Source organism: Melopsittacus undulatus, chromosome Z, assembly GCF_012275295.1.
Source record: "Melopsittacus undulatus isolate bMelUnd1 chromosome Z, bMelUnd1.mat.Z, whole genome shotgun sequence".
In the NCBI taxonomy this organism is placed as follows: domain Eukaryota; kingdom Metazoa; phylum Chordata; class Aves; order Psittaciformes; family Psittaculidae; genus Melopsittacus; species Melopsittacus undulatus.
Window position 1 is genome coordinate 10561334 of NC_047557.1, and position 22435 is coordinate 10583768.

Sequence of the window (22435 nt, forward strand, 5' to 3'; positions counted from 1 at the left end):
GTGTTGAGTCTATTTCCAGGAGGGTACAAACACATTAATGTTATAAAGCAGAGTGGGGAGCTTGTGACTTAAAGTGGTAGTAAGGGGGCTGTTGGTGTAGGACTAGGAATGAGCCCTCAGGGTTAGCAGGAGCCATGAGAAGTAGGGGTTATGAGGGGAAAAGAGATGCTGGAGGGAATGTCCTGTTGGAAGCGATGTCCTGTTCTGGAAAGAGAGGAATAAAGGTGACTGGGAAAATTCCACTCTGTTGGTGATGCAGAATTGTAAATCAGCATTAGTGTGGATAAAGGAGAACCAGCTGGGCTGAAATTGCGTTGGGAAGAGCTGATCAGAGGTTTTTCTGCGGTAGCACAAGAGATCTGCAGCACGTAGTCCAGGATTTAAATGGGGGTAGAAATCTTGTAATACGGTTATAGGGAAGTACCTCTGGGTATTGTCACTGTGAGAGACTAACTTCCCACACCAGGGAATGAATGCTCTTGATAATGGCTGGGTACAGAGGACTGTTTTATCTGGCAGTTATGTCATTAGATAGTGACTGGAGCCATAAAACTGATGGAGTTAACTGTAGACTTAAACCCTGTAAAACTGTAAAATGCTAAACTGTAGCTTTAAAACTCACAGAAGATGCTTCAGGGAAGCTGAGCTTAGAAGTGAACTTGGTTTCAGTGATCACAACTTAAAGTAATAAGTTAAACAGATAAACATGTAGACCAGCAGCTGTCAAGCCACTAGCGAGACTGAAGGAGCTTTCTGGTGAAGCGAGGAGCTTGGATATGGGGGAAGGCATGAAATACAGTGAACCTACAGGGGTAAATATTAGCATCTCAAATAACACGAGACTCCACCTAGGAAATAACACCAGAGCTGATGATTCACCTGATCATTGCGTCAGGATCTGGTGAGCAAACATAGAACCTCTGACAGGTGTGGGCAAAAATCAGTTTGTAAAGGAAGGTGTATCTTGAGGATCAGGAAGTTCAGGGCTAAGGCTGCGGATTTCACCTCGGCAGACAAGGTGACATGTTGCAAAGGATATTCAAACAAATAACAGAAGGTGCTTTGGTCACATGGAAAGGAGAAACAGCCTGTCTTGCCAATGAAGGAACTGGTACTGCTGTGCACAGGGACAGGGAGTTGAGTAAAGGTGACCTGGATGCAATTCCTGAACTGTAGGAAATGTCTCTTAAGAGGATGACACTGAAAATAATGCACATATATAGGGCAGGAGCAAAACTTTTAACACCTTGAATTTGAGTCTGGTAATCTGTAGCCCAGACAGCTAAAACATGCAGCACTTGGAATCTGAACTCTCTTAGCAGAAGTTTAGCTCCTGCTGTAAGCAAGCAGTGGCATTGCCTAATTGGAGAACAAGAATGGTGGTATCTGTGGGTTGATGGGAAGATAAGGAGACAGGTGATGATAATGGGTGAGTATGGATTTTCCAAAGCAGGCAAGACAGTGATAGTACGCAAGGTTTGAAATTTTAAAGAGGGAATAATAAAAAGCTTTATAGACTGGTGAAAGCAGTGTGGAAGGTCATAGGATATAAAATACAGTGTGGGTTTGCAAGAGGAAGACTGTACTGGGATGACCTCTTGTTTCTAGTTGAAAGTGTACATCTGTGTGGACTTTCATAGGATCTTACAAATCACTATACCAGACATTTCTTTCTGAAGACAATAGGAATTGACAAAAGCCTTGTAAAGTGTACAGAGAACTGGTGGGAGAAGCAGATAGATGTCTTCCACTTGTGGCATGGTAAGAAAAGGAGGAATGTGTCCGTCAAAGTTGGTTTTATGACAAGTCATAACGACACAATCAGTTTGTAAGTAAGTAAATATAACATATGAAGGATTCAGTGACCCTGCGGACAGCAGTAATGAAAATGTGTTTATATTATGTGGAAGAGCGATTGTCCTTAAATGCAAATGATAAAAATTCCTGAAAAATGCAAAGCTGAATGAAAGGAGAAATGTTGGAGATGCCTGATGAATCAGCACAATGTGCTGATAAACAGAAATCAATGGGATATGTGACTTCTGTCCATTAAGCTCATCAGGAAATTAACCGTGGGTGAGGGTAGTGTTGACATAAGGTACAGAAGGCAGAAGTGTGCCATTAATTGAAGTATAAGCTGGAAGTCAGGAGAGATTGTGAATGTCCTAAGTGGCACAGGTGATGGGAGAGCCAAGATTAGAGGTGGTGACCCCAAAGGGCCCTTCCAGTCCTATGATCCTCACAGCACTAACTTTGTTAGGATGTGAATTACTGCTATGACAACTATTTGCTATAGATAATTGAATGTTAAGGTAAAGTTTTGATGTAGCATCTTGCTTAGTTATAAATTTTAATGATATAAAACTCCAAACTGCATGCAAAGGAACTTGCTCATGCTCAGTTGTTGCCTAAGGCTGTTTAGTTTAGTTAATGGTTTTGATTCTAATGGAATAGCCTGGTGGAATTTTCTCTTTAATTTTTATGGAGATCCAAATGCAAGTAAACATTATGGGTTTCAGGAGACAGTCTCGTGAATAGTGCTTGTCGTTAGTGAGACATGGCTGTGGTTCAGTTCTGTCTATACATGCTGTGTTCAAACAAAAGTATTGGCAGCTGAGTGCTGATATGTTTGGGAGACTCAGCTCTTCCACATGCTGTGTAACTGCCACGGGGAGCAGCCATTCGGGTGCTTCTCCCAGATGGAGTTAAACTCATGTGCTTGCTTGGGTGGCAGTCTCCAGGCTGGATTTTATAAAACACATTCTGTCTTTACAAACTTAACTTAAAAACCCAAACACACCCAAACCATCATTTTCAGCTTTCTTCTTGGGGGATGTTGTTAAGTGATTAATGTCCCAAGACCATAAGCAAAAAAACCCAAAACAACATAAACAATCCAAACATGTTGCTGCCAATCTAACTATGATTTCCTATTTCTACAGTTTGTGTGTGTCCTCCAGGGACCAGTGTTGTGTGAGCAGCTTGTGAGTGCTGAGTAAACTCAGGCTGCCAAGGAATTATTCTGCAGTGCTCTGTTGGATCTTCTGTTCCTGCCTGGGACTTCCATTCAGTTCCTCTGTAACTCGTATCCTGAACAGTTCTTTTATTCATTCTTAATGCTCATAGTCAGCTTATTTCTATCTCCTAGATATTAATCTTTTCTCTGGTTTGTGAACTCAAGCAATTAAATATTTAAGTAACATAATATTTCCTTAAGACTGGTTTTCAAACTAGACCAATCCTGCTTCTTTATTTGGTACAGGAAAACACAGGTGCTGTTTTTTTCTGGAAGCTTATCATTTGTAGTAGTATGGTGGGATGATTTTGCTTTTAAAAAAGATAAGTAAGAGAGTTACTGAATCCACCACAAGTGTGCTGTTGCTTTGATTGAGTTTCTCTTTTGGTGAATATGTCAGACTTCTGAAGTTGAACAGTGATATTTGCTAACATCAGTTTTTACCTCGATGCTTTTCAGGGCAAGCTGGTGCTCAGTCCTGCTTGACAAGTAGCCCCAGTTCCAGTTGGTCGATTGCTTGCAATCCCGTGACTTAAATCAGACTACCAGAAAATATCCCAGGGCTGTGATAAGGTGGCAATCACCTCTGCTGTGATTAGTCAGCATCTCTTGTTCCAGGGTGCATCTTGTTTGAGCTAAATTTGAACAGGGAGTGTAGAAACCTGAGTCATTCAGGATTCTGTACAGATGACTTCAATGTTCTTGTTGACTTGAGAAGAGAAGCACATGACAGCCAAAGGGAAAGCACACAAGTTGTTCTGTCTGTAATTCCTGTTTTTGTCCCTCGTTTGGTGCCAAGGAATAAACATGTCATCTAACAGCTCTTGCCTCGCCATGACCAGGCTGTGTGATTTGACCTAGTAACTCTGGCAAGATTCAGATAACTTAACAGGTGTTTTACCTGTATGTACAATGCAACTGCATATGCTTTGTGTCTTGGAGGAAATTATTCTGTAAAGTCATGAGAGGTGTGTCTTGTTTTCAAAATAAAAACCAAAATGACCTAAACAAACAATTTTTTTCTACTGATCTCATGGTTTCTGAATGAGGTTTGGGTTTTCTTAATTTATTTTTATTTTCTCCTCTTTGGCTTTTGTTTGTTAGGTTCAGTTTTGGGGTTTTTTTTTGGTTTTGTGGGGTTTTCGCACTGAAGCTTTTCCTATAAACTAGCTGAAACATTGGTTTGTCAGGAAAGTCAGGTTACCTACTCAGGCTGTCTCCCATCAGACTTAATATGTTATCAGTCTGTCTCTTTTCCTGCCTTCTGGTGCAAGGATGTGGCTTTCATTATGCATATTTCCTTAGTCTTTGACAGCTGGGGGCATATATGAGTTGAAGTCTGGTTTGTGTAAAATTAAGTAGCGTGGGTTTTGTTCCCTTACTCAATTAAGGCATTTCCACTCACTTAAAATAATGTATTCCTGAACCTCACAGAGCTTGAAAGAAGGATAATTTATGCCACTGAAAATTAGAAGCCTCCTTTATTATCTGCCCAGTATTAGTTTTCTTCTATATCTAAAAATTCTGAAAGATTTGATGGATGTGTATTTTTTTTCCTATTCAGGAGTAAATTTGCTGTCTCTTCTGATCATAAAACAGAAATTCAGAAGATATCTGTAACCTGCAGGGAATTCCTTAAAGCAAAGTGAGCAAAGCACAGTCTATCATAACACGTTTTCTCACAGAATCACAAACTCAGTAACTCACACCAGTCCTTGCAATGCACTCCAGTAACTCACTCCAAAAGACACCCAAACTGCTCTTTTAGTAATAAAATGAAGGCTGCAAGAGGGTATTTGAGGGAAGAGGCAGCTTGGATTACTGCTTAATTCACATCTTGGTTGGGGAACCAGGTCGCCTGACAGGGCTGCCTGTGTTGCCAGCATCAGGATTAACCTCTCATAATCTCTGTGATTTGAATAAGAGATTTTGTTCCTGTCCTCACTGCTCAGTTCAAAGCACCTGCTGAGCAAGAACTTCAGTGTATCTTCACCAGTGTGTCTGTGTTGGTCAGCCAAGATGTTAAAGATTTCTCATATCAGTGTTTTTAGCAACTGGTGTTGGTGTTTGGTAGGTGTAAGTAGATGGAGCTGTCCTGTAGAATCGGGAAGTTGCCTACATTCTTGGTTTCCTTTTTGCTCAAAAGCTGTCCTGTTACACAAATAGTATCAAATCAGTTTCTCTATCACCATATTCTGCTTCCCCATCCCACTTGGAAAGCAAACTTTGGACAAAGGCATCATCTCTTGGTGTGTAATCACAAAACTTCTGTGTGTGTACTTGTTTTCCCACTTCTCAAGGAAAATGTAACTGGTCCAGACCAGTCAACTGGAGGTGATGCTCACCTGCCTGTGCTAGGTGACTCTATTTGCTCTGTCAAACAGGTAGCAAAGTATCTTGCCTCTCCTTAAGAGTGACAGTCCCTTTCTTCTCAGTAGAGAGTCAAATAAGTTTGCTTGTGTTGTCTTCCTGCTTTAAAACAGGTGTCAGCGAACATGTATAGCAAAGAAGCTAAACTGTGAAACCAGCTATCTGAAGTGTGTGCTCCTCCTTGCTGTTGAAGAAATATCAAATTGGAATGCACCTTAGATTGGCTGTTGGTAGCCTTAAGTTGTGGTTATATTGGGAATAGAGGAGATTTGATGGTAAAACAGACTGTGTGAAACTGCTTCCAAAAATGCCACCTCTGGGTCCTAAGCTTAGAAGCTGGGGGCATATTAATGTAGGGGGTTGATACTGCTGTCTTGCTGTTTCCTAGGAACTGTCTAGGTGTTTGTATGGACAAGATGCCAGGCTAACAAGGATTGCACTGCAGCCCTTCCCATCGTGGTAAGACCTCTTCTTAGTGCAGACTCCAGCAGAAGGTGTGCAAAGGGTCCCTTGGTCAGCAAGGCAGGAGACATCCAGTTTGGGACCCAGGTGTGGGACTGTCTTGGGGGATTACAGCATCCAGTCTGAGCAGTGGGACTGTCAGCCTTGCTTAAACAAATGACATTTGGGAACAGTGGATTGCAAATCTGACTGACAAATCTGTCATGGTGCTGGCGATGGAGAGGCAGTAATGGCACAGCAAATATCTGTGAGATGGCAGAAATGTCTCTGTGGGGAGTATCATTTGTGAACACTCTTGTGTGACTTGGGTGCAGTTCTTGGTGGAGAAATAGGGCAGCAGAACTGACACTTACAGCCCTTCCTTGGTGAAGAAAACCATCTGAAGATAGCTCGACACAAACCGTGTCTCAGAGCCTGTGTCTCGGGCCTTCAGTTTCAACTTGCAAACAGATGTTGAGGTGGCAGGTAGGAGTGAAGTTACATTTTGGGTGGCCATTAACATGTCAGTGGGGAGGTTATGAAGAAGCAGAGCATAATTCTAAGTATTTCAGTATGCTGGCTCTTGCCTCACTAGAATTACCATGTCAGTTTGCATTGAGATTGTTATTATTGTCAGGTAACTTGGAATGGTGATTAAGGAACTAAAGGGGTTTTTTGGGGAGCAGCACATAGACTTGGCATATCTTTGAAGCACCTCGTATTCCAGCTCAGGCTGGGGGGCTCTTGAGAACTGGAGCTTTCCTGCGCAGCCTTTAAGGATGACAATGAGATGCATTGCGAGAGGAAATACTTCCGTTTGGGTACTGGAAGGCTGTCATTCCAGCAAGTCCTAAAGTGTGCAGAAGATGGCTTATGGTGTTCAACTTGTTCTAGTTACCTGAAAGGTGACTTGAACTTAATGGATTGATATGCTTTGTGTTGGCTGGGGAAGTGTCCTGTGACTGCCTGCCTGCCAGCTGACCTGTGGGACCATGCAGGCAGGAGAAATGGACATAGATACCCCTGTAGCCTGAAACAGCATCTGCAGTAATGGGAATTCTTGAAAGAGTGTCCTGGTGTTGGGAATTCCAGCGCAACATGTTCTGCTTTTCAAACTGCTGCCTCCTCTCTCCTGTGCAGTGTTCAGCCACACAAGCTGCCTGGAAGTAGAAGCTTCTGCAGTTCTTCCATTCCCAAGTATATTTAATGTGAAAGCTGGAAAGTATTTTATGGGCTGTTGGCACTCTGGATTAACTGGCAGTACTAATCAGTTTCAGGAGGTTATAAAGTTCAAGGCTTGTATGTTCCTACTTTCTCTACTGCTTCCCAGCATCTGTTTCTAGCTTTTTTTGGCTGTACAGTTCATGAATGTGCTTTTTTTTTCACTTTCTTCCTTTTCCTCTCTTTCCAGACAGAAGAAACAATATTGCCAAGCTTATTTCAGCTGCTGTTTACCTGAAATCAATTGAATGCTTCCTACTGTAATGCAGAGGAAGCTTTTTCTGGGATGAGCTGTAAGTGAATTTCTTGCAGCTTCCTTACTGCAAAGCAGAAGTTTCACTAAATGCTAATGCTTAATGTACTAGTAATTTGAGCTGTGGTTTACCAAATAACTTGTCAATGTTTTAAACGTTTTATTGGTAAGATCTCCTGGGGCTTTTAACCTGCTTGAATCCTTTCGCAGTACCTAATGGTCATGGTATATTGATTGTATTTTTCCAATGTAGATCCTGTTCTGTGCTAGCTTTTTAATAGGATCACCATATCCGTTACAAGTTCAGAGATGAGGGAAGTTCTGGATTTTGGAAGAGCAATCTGGTATCTATCCTAATGTCAGGGAAGGGACCAGCTGCAGACCTCTTTAGTTTTCCTCTTGCATTTTGTTCCCTGTCACAGTTGCTTTCTACAAGTTGCATGTATAGTTTCAGCTCCATTTTTCCTGTCCTATATTCTCCTAGTAAGTTGCTTTGTTTTCAGTTCGTGTTTCTTTGAGATACAGGTTCACAGCATCATTTCCCATGGCATACCTTCTGCAGTACTGTTTTTGTATTTTTTTAAATTGTTTTATCATTTTCTTCATCTGCGACTTTCTGTTGCTGAAATAGTTCAAGCAATATTTCATGTAGGTGAGTTCTTGAGCTAAGCAACAAACAAGAATGGATATAGAATTCCTCAGTTCAGGAGGTCGAAAACCTGTGTAGTGTTAAGTCAGTGTGTCAGATCAAATCTGGTAACAGATTAATGTGTAAGCAAGGCCCAGATGTCTCTCTAACTGTCTGAATCTGATTTGTCATTGAACGTGTTTAGAAGATTACTTACATTAACTGCCTACTACATTAAGCCATTGCAGAAAGTAAATTGAATAGGCACCCTTTCTGTTGCATCAAGTACCTTTCCAAGAATTAGGATATTTGAAGAGAAGGCTTTTCTTGATGATGAGGTCTGGGTTTTACTGAAAAGGAGCAACCCTCAAAGCCCCAATTAACACTTGCCAAAGCATCTACAAAGTTGGTCCCCTGTTCCAGATAGACTGTGAGTATATGGTTTTGACTGTAGTGTTTGCAGCTGCCAGGAAGGGTGTCCTACCAAGGTTTTTAATTTCCTCTGTTTATCTAGTACCTTTGGTAAGGGTGGAAAAAGTGGAACATTATGAATCTTTGATGCAAGCTTAGCTGTGCTGTGCACACTTACCATGTTTTATGCAAAACCTGACCTGATTTTGCCATGTTTTATGCAAAATCTGAGCTGAGGAGGTGTAAAATTACCTAGCTAACCAAGGTGACCACACTTGATGATTGAACAAAATAGTCAGATGTACCTTTAATTAGGCAATTTAATGAGATACTGGTTCAGCACAGTATATTAACTGTGGATTTGCTCAGTTTTATGCAGATTTGCCATCATGTTGTTGTTCCACCTTCATGTGAACAAAGCAGTGGGGGAATATTCCAGATACTCTGCCACTCTGCTAGTCGCTCTGATGCCCATGGGCTATGGGAGTAATAGAGCTTTATACAAGACAATGATTTATTAAAGCTAGGCTTTTCTGGGTAGATTTCATCACTTTGCTCACCAAAGTTTGGCCCATAGAGGTGATGGGATGCTGTGAAAATCCTGGCAAGAAACAGATGCTGGGGTGAAGCTCAGCAAGCAGAACCAGGCGCCAGCTGCAGTGGTCCATTGTGACTGGAAATGTCTGTCAGCCACAAGTTATGGGTTTGATGGGCTATGGAGGAAAATGAGGAGGGTACTATCTACCTATGGATTGCAGCACTCTGTGCATGCAAGCCCTGAGTCTTAACTGATCTGTGAGTTTACAGATGAATAGTGGAGCTTCTAGTGAGGTTTGGCTGCATGGATGGTTATTGGGATGTCTACTTATGTTCTGCTTTCCTGTATTTTCTATATGAAGTGGTGCTGAAGTTAAATGGCGTTAGTGTTAGAGTGTGTCTTCTCTTAGCACAGGAATCTGGAAAACCCTTCCAAGTAGCCACACATGTCCCAGCTGCTATTGATCACTATCCAGTGGGCAGAAAGGCTGGAGTGACTGGTAGAAAGCTGTTTGTTGGAAATGTATTGTAAATCAAATAAACTTAGTAGCTTTGTGTGTCTCTGGACAGCGTAATGAATTTGCAGATCATCTGAGCAGGAAGATGCTAATTCATGTGAATTAGGAGGGATTCTAATTCATTCTCAAGACATCTGGCAGAATGGAAATCCCTTGGGTAGATCAATTCTCTACCACAGGCAACAGAATAGAATCTCTCTCTTGCCCCACTCCCCCCCTGAGAAGCATCCAAGAGTGATGGATAGATGCTTTTTAATGTGGTTGGTTGGTGAAGCTAGCATGGCTCCCCTTTGTTTGATGTGGTTCCCAAGGCCTTTCTTAGGTGAGTCAAGTTGTCCTGTGGGCATTTAGAGTGGTCACATTGAAGAAAGCTCTTTGCTACATCAGTGGGAACTGTAATGTAAAAATGGGTGTTTTTTTTTCCTGTTTTTTTTTTTGTTTTATTTCTTTTGTCTTTTCATTTTGATGAATTATTAAAAATTAATAAACTCTTATTAAGTCCATTTGATTTATTCTGGGCTGCTTATTAAAGCAGATCAATCTCTTGGTTCAGTTGAGGTGAATTTAGCGGTACTAATGGCTTGCTGCTGGAGCTCTCTGGATTCCTCCTCAGCTGTCTCAGTCAAACGGGTGATGTATTTTTGAAGGGCTATTTCAGGTACCAAGTCAGAATAATGATGCCCTTACAACCTTGGTTCATCAGGTACAGATGGAAATCTGTGCTATGTTCCTCCTCTCCGACAGTTACTGGACAAAGTATAAGCCATTTTGCAGTGTCTCTTGCTTCCTGCAGCAGAGGAGTCTCTGATCAGCCCAGCCCTCCCTTCACATCAAGCAACAACAAAATGTTATCCTCTGTTTACTGTGAATGCAATCTCAGCTTTTCTATCTGTAGGTACCCGCTGTGTTTCCATCACGTCATTTGAGCTGGGGAATAAAGTGCTCTTTTCCCTGCTTGGAGTGGAACAGTGTTCATATGTAAATCAGTGGTTTGTTTTCCCTGGCAGAAAAACAAAGTATAAGGTAGTAAATGTGGCTTCAGCCTCTTGTGTCTCAGTGGCCCCTGGGGCTGAATGACGCTCTGGGCTGTGTTACGGATCCCAGCTCAGTAGGGCTCTGCTACCAAGGAGGAAATGGAGCCTGAGCAGACCCTGCATTGGGCTCTCTGTAGTTCCAGCAGTGGCTGTTGAGGTGCTGATGAGTGGGGCTGGTGGGTCCCTGGGCTTCCTGTGCAATTACCCTTAACTATGCCTTCTCTAAGCTAGTTCAGGGATATCTTTACCTTTTGAATGTATGAGTATGCAGTGGAGCCTTTCTTTTTGTACCTGCCTGAGACTGGGAATACCAAGGTGGCTATAACACATCAGGTCTTCATAACAGGCTTGGAAAACCATTAAACTGCTGTTTCATCCAGTTCTTTCTTGGAGTTACGAGGTCATGAGAAGAGTTTCATGGCACAGGCAGTACTGCTGTTCTGCTGTGGCACATGCAATTGCATTTCGTAGTGTACCTCTGATGTTGGTGGGCTTTTACAGGGATCACGTGAAACAAAACAGTGACCTGAGTTAAAATCAGGGTTCAGGTCACTGCATGGCCTCTGTTTCCTCCAGCCTGGGGCACCTTTTGGGTTCAGGTGGTGGGAAAGACAGGGGTTCCTCACCCTCAGGTGGGAGGTGAGGATGTATAGGGGCTGTGCATATATAATGTTTGATTTCTGAGGAGGCAGAGGTCTCTGTGTGTCAGGGCTGGATCCCCAGGGACACACCAGTCCTTGTTAGATGTGTCAGTCTTGTGCCACATGCCAGCCTGTTGTGGGTGTTATAAACAGGTTTCAGAGGTGGTGACTCTGGCTCTGCAATGAATACATGTGCTATAGCTGTTAGTGCAAGGTTCAGACAGCAAGATTACTGCCAACGCTCAGCTACAGAATGGACCTGAAGGGCTGGAGCACTGCTTAGCCAGTGCTTCCCTACCAGAAGTGATTCCCTTCTCTTCTGTGTGTGTGCTGCAAGGCACGCAGGCCTTGAATTTAGTGTGCTGGCTTAGTCTTGGGCGGTATGAGCGGCTTGCTGTGGTCTCTTATTTATGTTGCTTAAGCAACCTTTGCACCTAGTGCTGCCTATCACTGTGCACAGAACTCTGAGCACCTGGGAAAGATGGAAAAAGCACAGAGTGAAATGGAAATACATATTGATTGTGCTGTTCAGCTGGGGTCAGTTACTGTAGAAGTTGGAAGTGTTCTCGAAAACACATTAACAGAGCATTCATTTCACAGGGAAGAGGAAGCTCTTTGTCAAACTGCTGATCGTGAAAGTGCACGCTCAATGCTTTCAGCATTGCATTTCTTTACCAGCACTAATTAAACTGCTTCCTTTCATTCTTCTGATTTCTCCCACAGCCCCTCCATGGCACTTACATGCATAAGGGTGCAGTTGTTTTGGTAGTGTCTCGAGTGATCAGCTCGTAAGTCACGTGCTGGATTTAGTTAGGATGTAATCTTTTGGCCATCTGCTCAGGCATTCCATGTGTCTGCATCCCTCTGATTTGTAGGCAAATGTTAAAGGTAATCTTGAATCTGCAGATATTGATAACACCCAGGTTCCCTTAACTGAACACGAGTGTGCTCCTGCTTAGGAGGTTTGGCAGTGTGTTGTCTGAACCTCAGTAATCTGGCATGCTTGCTGGTGTATGGAGCACCTAGTCAGGAAAAGAATTGTCCCTCAGATTGAAAAATAAGTGAATAGTAAGAATTTCTCTGTAAAGCTGAGTTTAAGAATACTCTGATGTACATTGTGCTGTTGTTTTTTTCACACTTCCACAATGATTCTGGACCTTTATTTGCAATCTCTGGCTTGTGTTTTCTTTTCCTGGTCTTCAGGAGTCTGTCTGATTCTCCAGCCTTTTGTAACTGACAGCTATAGAGCATCTGGAAATCCTTTTGTAGCTTTTTCTTTCAAGTTGCAGGCAACACTTCAACTTAATTTCTCCTTGTCTCTTTATTTAAAGTAACACCAGAATGATGAAGGAAAAATGAGGAAAAAATATCTCTGGATGAATTGAATATTTACATCAATTTTCATTGCTTTTGTATCTGTCTGTCTAATTTGCATATGGTTATTTCAGCACAACCCATCTGCCTACTAATAACTCCTTGAGCTGAGGTGTAATAGCTGCGTCTGTGATATGCCTGAGTCTTCTTCAGTGATTGAATGAGTCTTTGTGTGCACAATGAGAGCAGGTGCATCTCTGTGCACCTGTACTATACATTGCTCCTACAGGGCAGTGCAAAGCCTAGGTCTCACTTTCCTTTCTGATTTTCCATCATATTCATTCTCACCCTGTTGTCCTTCTCATACGGGGCAGCTGGTGGTGTAGGAGGATTATGGTTCAGTGTAATTCAGTGTTTGCTTCTGAATGGATTGACTTTCTGTGCTTCCCAGTTTGGTGAGAAACTGAATGGAATGTAACACTTCCAGATAGCTTAAAAATGCAGCTTGCCCAGAAGTGCCTATGGGATAAATAGGAGTGAGTCAGGAAATCTCTCATCTAGATCTTTGACTGACTTTTGTCTTCGGGATTTTACTTAGTGGCAACGCAGAGGCAGATGTATCTGTAAAACTTGGTGTTGCTGAGTGTTACAGACCTTCTTCCTTTTGTGAGGCAGGTTTTATTTTATAAGATGTACTGTTTCACATGGCTTGATTACAACCTTCTGCCCTGCAGTAGCAATGAGTTTTCAGCCTTTGTTGCAGCACTGTAATTAACTGTTAATAGCTCTGGCTTCTTCACGACTTCATTAGTCCTTTGTGTTCTTTCTTAAGCACTTAGCATAGAGGAGGTCTAAGTAGACAGAAGGAGCAGGTGTGGGTACAAAAGTTTCCCGAGGGAAACTACCCTTACTGTGGTCCTCCAGCAGTGGCATGTTGCATGCTGCAAGTTACACCCTGCCTGTGAATTCCCTGTGCTGGAAAACAGGGTCTTAGCAATAACAGCTCTTTCCAGCTCTGAACTCCTGTTGTATGGGGAACCCTTGTGGATCTCATGGCCAGTGCTGATCCTGCAGTATCATGGGAGCAGCACCTTTGCAGTGATTTTTACACACACCCATAGGAAGTGTTTCTGGTGGGCTAACAAAATTAAAACATGTCCAAATCTCTTTTCTTGGGAGCACTTTTGGACACACTGTATAAACATGCAGATGGGCAAAGGAGTATTGGTGAGATGAGACTCCCAGGTTTGGGATCCAGCTCTTATATGCTTCTGCTGCTAAAGGTGTAACTTACTATGTGCAGATTGTCCAGAGGTATGGGGTTCATTCTTCCTAGTTACTGGAGATAGAACACGTTGTTAGGTGAGTCTGTAGCAGGCTTGTGATCATCATTCATCCTTGATGCTATCTCAGATGGCATCCCCGTTTCTGTGAGTCCTGGAATGGCTCTTGCTGAAGCCACTTGCAGGCACCCTTTTCAGCATGCCAAGGCATTGCCTTTCATCAAATGAACCTCAATACTTAGGGGTCCCTACTACAGACAGCATCTGTCTTTTAGTTTGCATATCATTTGCTGCAGAGACATCATCTCCTCTCTGTGTCTAGGAGCCATTGGCCCATTCTGGCTTCTTTTGTGACAAATAATGTTGAATTTCCACACTGGGGTTGCCTCTGCTTCCCTGCTAACAGCAGTGGCACTTGATATGAACAGGGAGAGGGACCTCCTGAAGCTTACTGAGCATCCCCTTCCCTCAAGCACATGCATTGGTTTCTTTGTCTCCTGTCTCTTGCAAAGGAGGGGAGAGGGGAGGATCAGGTATAAGCTGGTGTCTGCCTACTGGAGGACAGTATATCATGAAATGCCTGTTTTTGTATGGAATCCACAAGCACCTCGAAAGTGGGAATATTGCCTGTTCTTAGTGGTTAAACAGGCTGGTTGATTTGGAGATTAAAAAGGAATCCCCATCTTCAGTCAGCAGGAACACTTGCCCCCACCATTGTATGTTTTGCTTGCCCCATTAGGTTTGGCATCAGGAATGCTTCAGGCCCTGAACCTGGGAGAAAATGAACTTGTTTATTTTGCACCTAAAGGCATGTGGGCCTTGGCAGTGTATATAAAAGCTGCAGCTCTTCTGACTTCTGCTGACATGCCTCTGGTTCATCCTGTACGTGGTACAGTGTTTCCTGCACTGAAAATGCTTGCAAAAGAAAATGTCTCAAATAGGTGGGTGTTCAGCAGCATCACACTCCATGGCAGCTCTGTGCATTATTTTATTTAATTTGTATTTTTTAATGTGTCTTTCCAGAGCATTTGTCTTGGAAGTCAGACCCTGTGAGTAAGTTTTGTGTGCTCTGTTTTCTGGAGGAAACCTCACTACACCAGTTTTTAAATACTTTTGCTCTCTGGTGTATTGTGCTTCCTAGCTTGTTAAATGTTTTCTCCTCAGTGTTGGTTTTCCACTGGGAAAACTAGCTTTAGCCTGGAGATGCCTTCTCACACTTAGTAATAACAGTGAGGATATGGGCTTGCAAAAGAGAAGGGTAAACAAAAGCTCCACTAGACATGGACCTTCTCTATCCGATGAGACAGGAACCACTGCTGTTTTAACCATTGTTTTTAATAAATACTGTCCTGGAATTAAATAAACAGAGGAAAAGTGACGTTTGAGTTTAGACTGCTGCTTGTTTGGCATAGTAAGTTAATTTGGTTTACAGACAGCCTTCTATAGAGCTACTATTCAGGCAGGTGTGGTTGGAATTCTGCTCTGTGTTGTTACGAGAGAATCTTTGTTAAGAAATGTTAATTTCTTCTAGAGTGTAACTTTGTAAGTGAGGTGGCATGAAAAGACACCTTGCTAAGCATCAGTAACTTCTGTTTGCGAAGGACTGGTTTTGAAATCGCTGTGTTAGCAATACAACATTGCTTCCCAAACAGTAATTCAGTGATTATTCTTTAAATGCATCGAGTTAGAGAGGGGACATGGGGTGCAGAAGGGGTTTTTTCTCTCTGTATCCAGTAAACTGTTAAAATGAGTGTGGATTTCCAGCTACCAGGACTCAGCTGGGGTGTTGTCCAATTAATGTGATGCCCTGTGACACTTTGACTGTTGCAGGACAAATCACTAATAGCCTCTTCTTTTTTTTTCTCTCTTTACAGTAAAGAAAGCTAAACTCCAAGGACCACCAGGTAAGACAAGCTCTGCTGCTTGTTCACAACGGTGGGGATACCTGTTCCCTCCCTCCTGCTCATGTTGCTCACTCCAATTTCATCTACCTCCTCTCGGCTCCTCCATGTTCTCCTTAGGAGTGACAGAATCCAACCTGAGAGTCCAGGCAGCCTCAGTTAATAGAAGGCTTAAGGCTGTGACCTGGTGTCACAGTGCTAAGGACCTACCTGCTCACCTGACCAGGTGATGGGTGAGCAGAGATGTTCCTTTACTGTCACCAGTTCCCACCTCACCATGTCCTTTTTCTCTCATCCTTCCTCTGTTAAAGGATGTTAAAAAAACCCTGTTAAAACCAGGATATTAGAATGTCTGCCAAGCAGAACTGGTGCATGCCTGTGTGGATTCAGTACCGCCTCGATCCTGATCGGGATTGCTGATGGTGTCTCAGAATTGATTCATTCTCTTATGTGGCAGTCCATAATGGCTCTGCTTGGGATTGAAATCCCATCTGCTAGGTTTTGTGTCTGTGTAATAAAATAAAAACAAACAGCTGGTGACACCCAAAATTTACAGTCTAGGCAGCTATTTCACTGCGGTTCAGTAGCTACCAAGGAATCCCTTAGCAGGCAGACATGTTTATTGAATGAAATTTGATGTGCAGTTTACAAAAGAATGAGCCGTTTGCCTTTGGAATAGCACCTACTCAGATGTTTATATCTGAAGCAATTACACAGCTGTATTCATGACTTATTTGTTCAGCTTTATTATCTTGATCTAGCTCTCCTCAGCTTATAGCGGAAAGTTTTCCAGATCTCTTTGTCTATACACCATGTCAGGTCAAGATCTGCGTGTGCACCAACCTTGAATTTCCATGCAAGGAAAGCAGAGTGCCAAGCCTGGAAGGAACATAGGTGTACCTTATCCTTTCTGTAATCAAGAAGCCTGCTCATGGCTGCGTCTTGCAGTCTAGGTTCAACTGAACTGAAGCGTGTGATTTCATTGACAAGTCCAGTGTCCCGTGAAGATGCAAGTGATGTATCTAGATATGAGGGAATCTGACTTTCAATGACTTCCACTTCTTCCTGAGCTTCTGCATCATATAGTTTCTCATTCCTAGATTTCTGTTAGGGTATTTGAAACTATATGCTGCGACATGTTATAGTAACCTGCAACAATGATGCATGCAAATTTTGACAGTATGGAAATGGGCTGTGATCTGTCTTATGCTGGGAATAAATATAGTAGGGCACTGAAGTATTAAAATATGTACACTACTTTCCAGATACAGGGCACATGTCTTGTACCAAGCTTGATTAAACTGATAGATAGGTCTGTTCATTCTTGGTTACTGATATTCAAACTTTGTACATGTCTGTGTGCTTGTCTGCTTTTGGTTTTATTAGCAAAAGATAGCAGCCATTAGGAAAAAAATTGTTCCAGGCGTTTTCTTCAGTTTTAAAATAAAAACCAAAACATCTAAACAAAGCTTGCCACAATGTGAGTGTAATCTGGTTCTTATCTATATTGCTTAAACCAGCTGACCTATCAGTTTTAGCACATTTGTCATAAATCACTGCATTTTCTTTCTGCTGAGGACTGGTCTGTGAAGTTCTTTGTAGACTCATGGGTGGAAAACCAGTTTGAAACTAGGAGAGCAGTTCGGTCAGAAGGGAAGAGATGATACATACAATCAGTCCAACTGCTTCTTGCTTGTATATTTTGCAAGTTTGTTTTTCAGTCTGCATGATGGGCCCTGTTCCTTCAGGCTGTCTTCTCTCCCTGTTGTCTGCATTTCAGTTACAGCGTCTTTACACACAAAGTGTCTGTGTTCTTCAGGATTTTACTCTTTCTTTGTCCCTGACTTGCTGGAAGTGCTTAATTGAGTGTTTTTATTGTGTGTGAATTTCTAAGAAACGGTGGTCGAAAATTTGATCGTAGGTAAAAACCATCCTAGCATGAAGTAAAAAACATCCTGGGTCCCTAACTCAGTGTCCATGCATATGGACTTTTCATTTTGGGTTCTGTGAGATGGAAGGTATGGACTGAAAACCTTGCAATGTTGCACTTACCTGAGGAGTTAACTTTTTGTTTCCCATTCCCCAGATAAATTCAATACCTATGTTACCCTGAAAGTGCAAAATGTGAAGAGCACGACAGTAGCCGTGCGAGGTGATCAACCCTGCTGGGAACAGGACTTCATGTTGTAAGTATGGTGTTCCACAGTGATGAGGGGTGCTTGCGGTTGAGTCCTTCCACAACAGTGATGTCTATATGGAACTGCTATTGCATTGTATAAGTTGGAGTACTTAAGCAGGTAAAATGCACAACCTAAATGCTTTTATGATATACACACTGACCTGTGTATCTGATTTGCTTTGGGCCTCATAGTCCTGCATGTAGCTAGGATTCCCCACTATCTTTAGAATGGCCTTCGGTTTTCTTTTGCTGGTGGATGAATGACTCATGTATTGCATCTGCTTCTGTTTCTATAACTTTGTAAGACAAAGTGAACTAAATCTACTAAATCTTGAGCTCCCAGTGATTTTCTGTGAACTTGGCACGGGCACTGCTGTTGTGGGGGAATGATGATGTGGTATTCATCTTGTGGATTCTGACATGAGGTGTTTACATGGTATCTGTAGCAAGAGACCCACATGGGATTTTGTGAGAGTGTTTCTAAATTCAGCAGCAGTTGGTGGAAGCTTTTGCCTCTGATTGAGGATTTCACCTGTGCCAGTGCAGTGCTGCCATCATAGCTGTGCTCCCATTTCCTTTGTTTTGGTAGCACTCTGTTTTTGGAGCAGCACACGAGGTGTGTGCTCCTGCACAGAGCTTGGAGCCTGTCCTTTGTCTGGTGAAACGTGTGCTGCTGAATGCTGAATCTTCTCAGCTCTGCAGTTCCTGGTCAGGCAGAGGCTGTGGCTATCACTGATATAAACCATGCAGGACTGGGGTAAGGCTAGAGCAAGGAATTGTACCTGTCTGCCAAATCATATGCCTGTGCTCATCCTGTGGACAGGAGCAAAAACGTGGCCAGCCATAGAGGAGATCACTCACCAGTGATTTAAGAATGGCACTTTGTGTTCAATGATGGCTTTCACAGTTGCTCCTCCTCCTTCCCCTCAACCAGGTGCTGGAACTGCTGTCTGATACCAGCTGGGAGCTTAGCATGCTGTAAGGTCACTGTGCTGCTCCGTAATTAGTTGCTAGGGGATATGAAAGCAGAATATTAGCTGAACTACCTTGCCATTATCATCTCTGCTTTAGCCAGGCAACAGCACAGTTCTGATGTTTCTTTATAATAAATATGTTGCATGTGGCAGGGAACATGTTTTTCAGGATTCTGTGTATGTTAAGTTGTTCCAGGCAAAATTACACTGATATTCCAGTACTACTATTGGCTGCTTTGGTCTTTTTCTTTGTGGAGTTGGAAGAGGCTTTTGAGCACAGTAGTTTATCCCTGAGGGAAGAATGCTTTTACTGTTTGTGTTTATCTCTGTGAGGCATAGTAGACAAATAGGCTACAACCAAGAAAACGCTTTCTGTCTGTGTTTGTTGTTTTTTCTTCTTTGTGAGACATAACACTTCAGAATTTGGGACTCTTTGATTGTTTCAGATTTGCTTATTCACCAATCCAGTAAAGCACTTTTAATATATTCTTTGGGGACATTTTCTGATTTTGAAGCAGCTTTAAGAAGACTGCACATTTGCAGAAAACACCTCTTGAAAGTGCAAACTGATGCTCAGAACATGATGGTTAAATCGGTGTTGAAATTCTTAGAAATGCCTTTCATTTAAATTCTGTGTGCGTGTAGAAAGGGAGGGACACCAAATTCCTCAGTTCTTTTGTTCTTTGAAGCTATTCTGAGTCTAGCCAGTAGGTGGAGAGAGGGAGACATGAAGGCAATCAAAGCCACTATATTGAAAATCCCTTTATTTTTCATTCTTCTGTGGTGGCCTGTCCTGTGGAGTTCTATACAGAAGCCTGTCAGGTGTCTTAAGAGCATTATCTTGCTCTGTCAGTGTATGTTGAAGTAAAGATCATGTTTTTACTGTGTGCCTGAAAATAGAGAATTTCTTCCATCTCCTTCCTTTCTGGCCTCACAGTAGTCCAGCCAGCAGAAAATCAGTCATTTCTGTTACTGCAACTTAATACAATCAGTTATTGCATCTCCCAAGAGCCAAGTGGTGGGAGGGCAGATCAGCAGTGGTGCAGGTGCATAGTTGTTAGTTTGGCCTTAATGAATAGATGTGTCCAAACAGAGGAAGCTGGAGACTCTATTTCAACATGCTGGCAGTAAACTTATAGTAAGGCTGTGTAATAGCTTTTGGACTATTTAGACTATGAGTCATACAAATACTGGACACTCCTGACCTCAATTCCAGTGTCTTAAACAAGACAGAAGCACTAGGGTTTAAAATAGACACTAATGTGCTTTGCTGTAGCTGTAGGGTTTGTCTTGAACCTTGTAAATACAATATTCTCTTTTAAAGTTGTAGGAAGTCTCCAGGGCAAAGCTCAAATAGATGCTGGGATTTCCAGCAGTGCTTTTTTTGGCCATCGTTGCAGTCTGTAGAAATTAGCCACTAATATGCTTTTAAATTCCCATGATAAACTTAATGTGGGTACATCTGGACAGACAGACTGCAGCCCTGTGCCCAAGATACCTACTTCTGGGGATTAGTGGGTGCACTAAAGAGAAGTCCTGAGCTCAAGAGGTAGGAACAATAGTCTTTCTTCATGATAAGACAGTTTGTATCAACAGACAGCTCAGGATTCTTCTCTACTTTGTTGTTTTTACCAGCATTCGGGCTATGTGTGTGTGTTATGTTGTTCTTAAGAGGGCATGGAAGAGGGAGGCACAAATGCTATGAAGCATTGGGAAGAAGCAGTTTTGAGGTGCATCCTTTCCTTACTGAGAGGAAAGATACTCGTGGAAAACCCTCAGATGAGTATTTCCAAGAACTTGGCACTTGGTGGTTGTGTGGCTGCATTGCTGCTTGCTGCCAGAGATTCACATGGCTCAAAGCCTTGTGGTGTCCTGTGAAGGAAGAAGCTAGTGCTGGAGCAGGAGCAGTGCAACACAGCCTGGAGCAATAGGAAGTGCTGCTGCTGAAGCTGCACCGGGTTTGGGACTGTCACTTTTGGCATGTGGCAGCTCCACCCCCAGGTAAGGATTGGCATGTTTGGACCTGCCAGAGCATGGTTGTGTGGCTGTGCAGCCAAGGGAAAACAGGCATCTGCTTGGTTAGAAATGGGGTGCCTGATGACAGAGAACAGCTTGCCTCTAAGTCTTGGGATAAGACCACTTCCTTCTCCTGTGTACGTAGCTACAGATACAAGTTCCCAGCTGGCAGTTCATGCATAGTTTAGGGGTTTAGTTTGCAGCCTTTGTGTAGTTAATGTTAAACTGTGAGAAATCAGTCATTAGAAAATAGTGTTGTGTGTATGAGCCACCTCGACCACATGCTTCCAGAAGCTCCCTGTAGCTTGACAAAGCTGTATGGAAATTGTTCACTGGTATAATCATGGTACTAATGCAGAACTTACAGAAGAATTTGATTGTATTCTGCTTTTTTCTCACCTGTGCTGCCTTTTCTTTTGTTGCAGTGAGATCAGTCGGTTGGACCTGGGCCTAATCGTTGAAGTATGGAACAAAGGACTGATCTGGGACACCCTGGTTGGGACCGTGTGGATTGCGCTGAAGGCCATTCATCAATCTGATGAGGTTAAGCTGACACAAAGCTTTATTTTGACAGCTGCAGTGTTGAGAGTAAATGGGTTACAAACCTGGCCGAGACTTTACTCCTCAGCAAAACTCCCACTTGAGAAGTCAGGAAGGCTGGATGAGGGGAGAGGGCTGTTGGCATCACATTGTTGTGCTTTTGAATTGACAATTGTGACACCAAAACTGGGCTTAAGTAGAGGTCTTTGGTCTCACTTCATGCATGTGGACTTAGAAAGTAGGGCTTAATCTACTTAAGGAATACACATAACTGACAAATGTCTGAAGTCACAGAGGGGGTCCTGATAATACAAGACAGCTTTTGAGGTAGGCCGAGAGTGTATCTACAGCATCATCTTAAAGATTCTGGTTGCGGTGTTAGAGGGTCTAATGGTGTTGAAAAATGCATTGAAATGTATTGAAAAAAGTAGGAGGTGGCATGTGCCAATGTGTGTAACTACCCTAACTTGCAGCTAGGCAGGACATGTTTGGTTTTTTACTTCAAATTTCAGGACATTTATTTGAAAGATTATTGAATTTGAGCAGGGAGAGAAAGCTTTTGTGTTCCATAGAAAGAGAAGAGTGGGATGCCCAGCAGTGTGGTTGTAAGGTCTGGTTGATGCTGAGTTCTTCTGGCTGTCCAGGTACTCCTTGATGCCTGCTTTGTGGTCTTACCTTTGCAGTGCCACTCATTAGGCAGTAGCTCTGCTAGCAGGTGTTTGCAGCTTGTTTTGACAAAGGCCTTTTGAGATATAGAAAAAGAGCTGCCAGTGTGTGCTGAATTGATGTCATTTGATGTTAAAATCGATTACCAGGCCTTGAGAATACTGTAAGGGTTTTTCTGAAGTCTTTTAGCAAGTGTGTGAGAGTTGCTGCCTCGGGACATGGCAGACTTGGAAATTCACCTGTGGCTCATGATTCACAGGAAGGTCCTGGGGAGTGGTCTACGCTGGAGGCAGAGGTTGTAATGAAACATGATGAAATCTGTGGAACCAAAAACCCAACTCCTCATAAAATTTTGCTGGACACAAGATTTGAATTACCTTTTGGTGAGTACCTTTCAGTAACTTACCCATGGGTGCTGGCAGTGGAGTGAAAGTGTTTGAGAGCAACTTGAGTCTTGTAATCCATTTGTCCTCATTCTCACTTCTGTCAATC

The 22435-nt window shown here is 42.7% G+C and overlaps 1 protein-coding gene across 1 annotated transcript in view; it reads left to right on the forward strand.

Annotated features, from left to right (window-relative positions):
• The window catches only part of UNC13B (unc-13 homolog B), a 211056-nt gene that overhangs the window by 10647 nt on the left and 177974 nt on the right, over positions 1–22435 (forward strand). Inside the window, exons 2-5 of the mRNA XM_034072659.1 lie at positions 15542–15571; positions 17655–17754; positions 21163–21280; positions 22203–22326. Coding sequence (XP_033928550.1) covers positions 15542–15571; positions 17655–17754; positions 21163–21280; positions 22203–22326 — 372 coding nt within the window. The remainder of the gene's footprint in view (positions 1–15541; positions 15572–17654; positions 17755–21162; positions 21281–22202; positions 22327–22435) is intronic.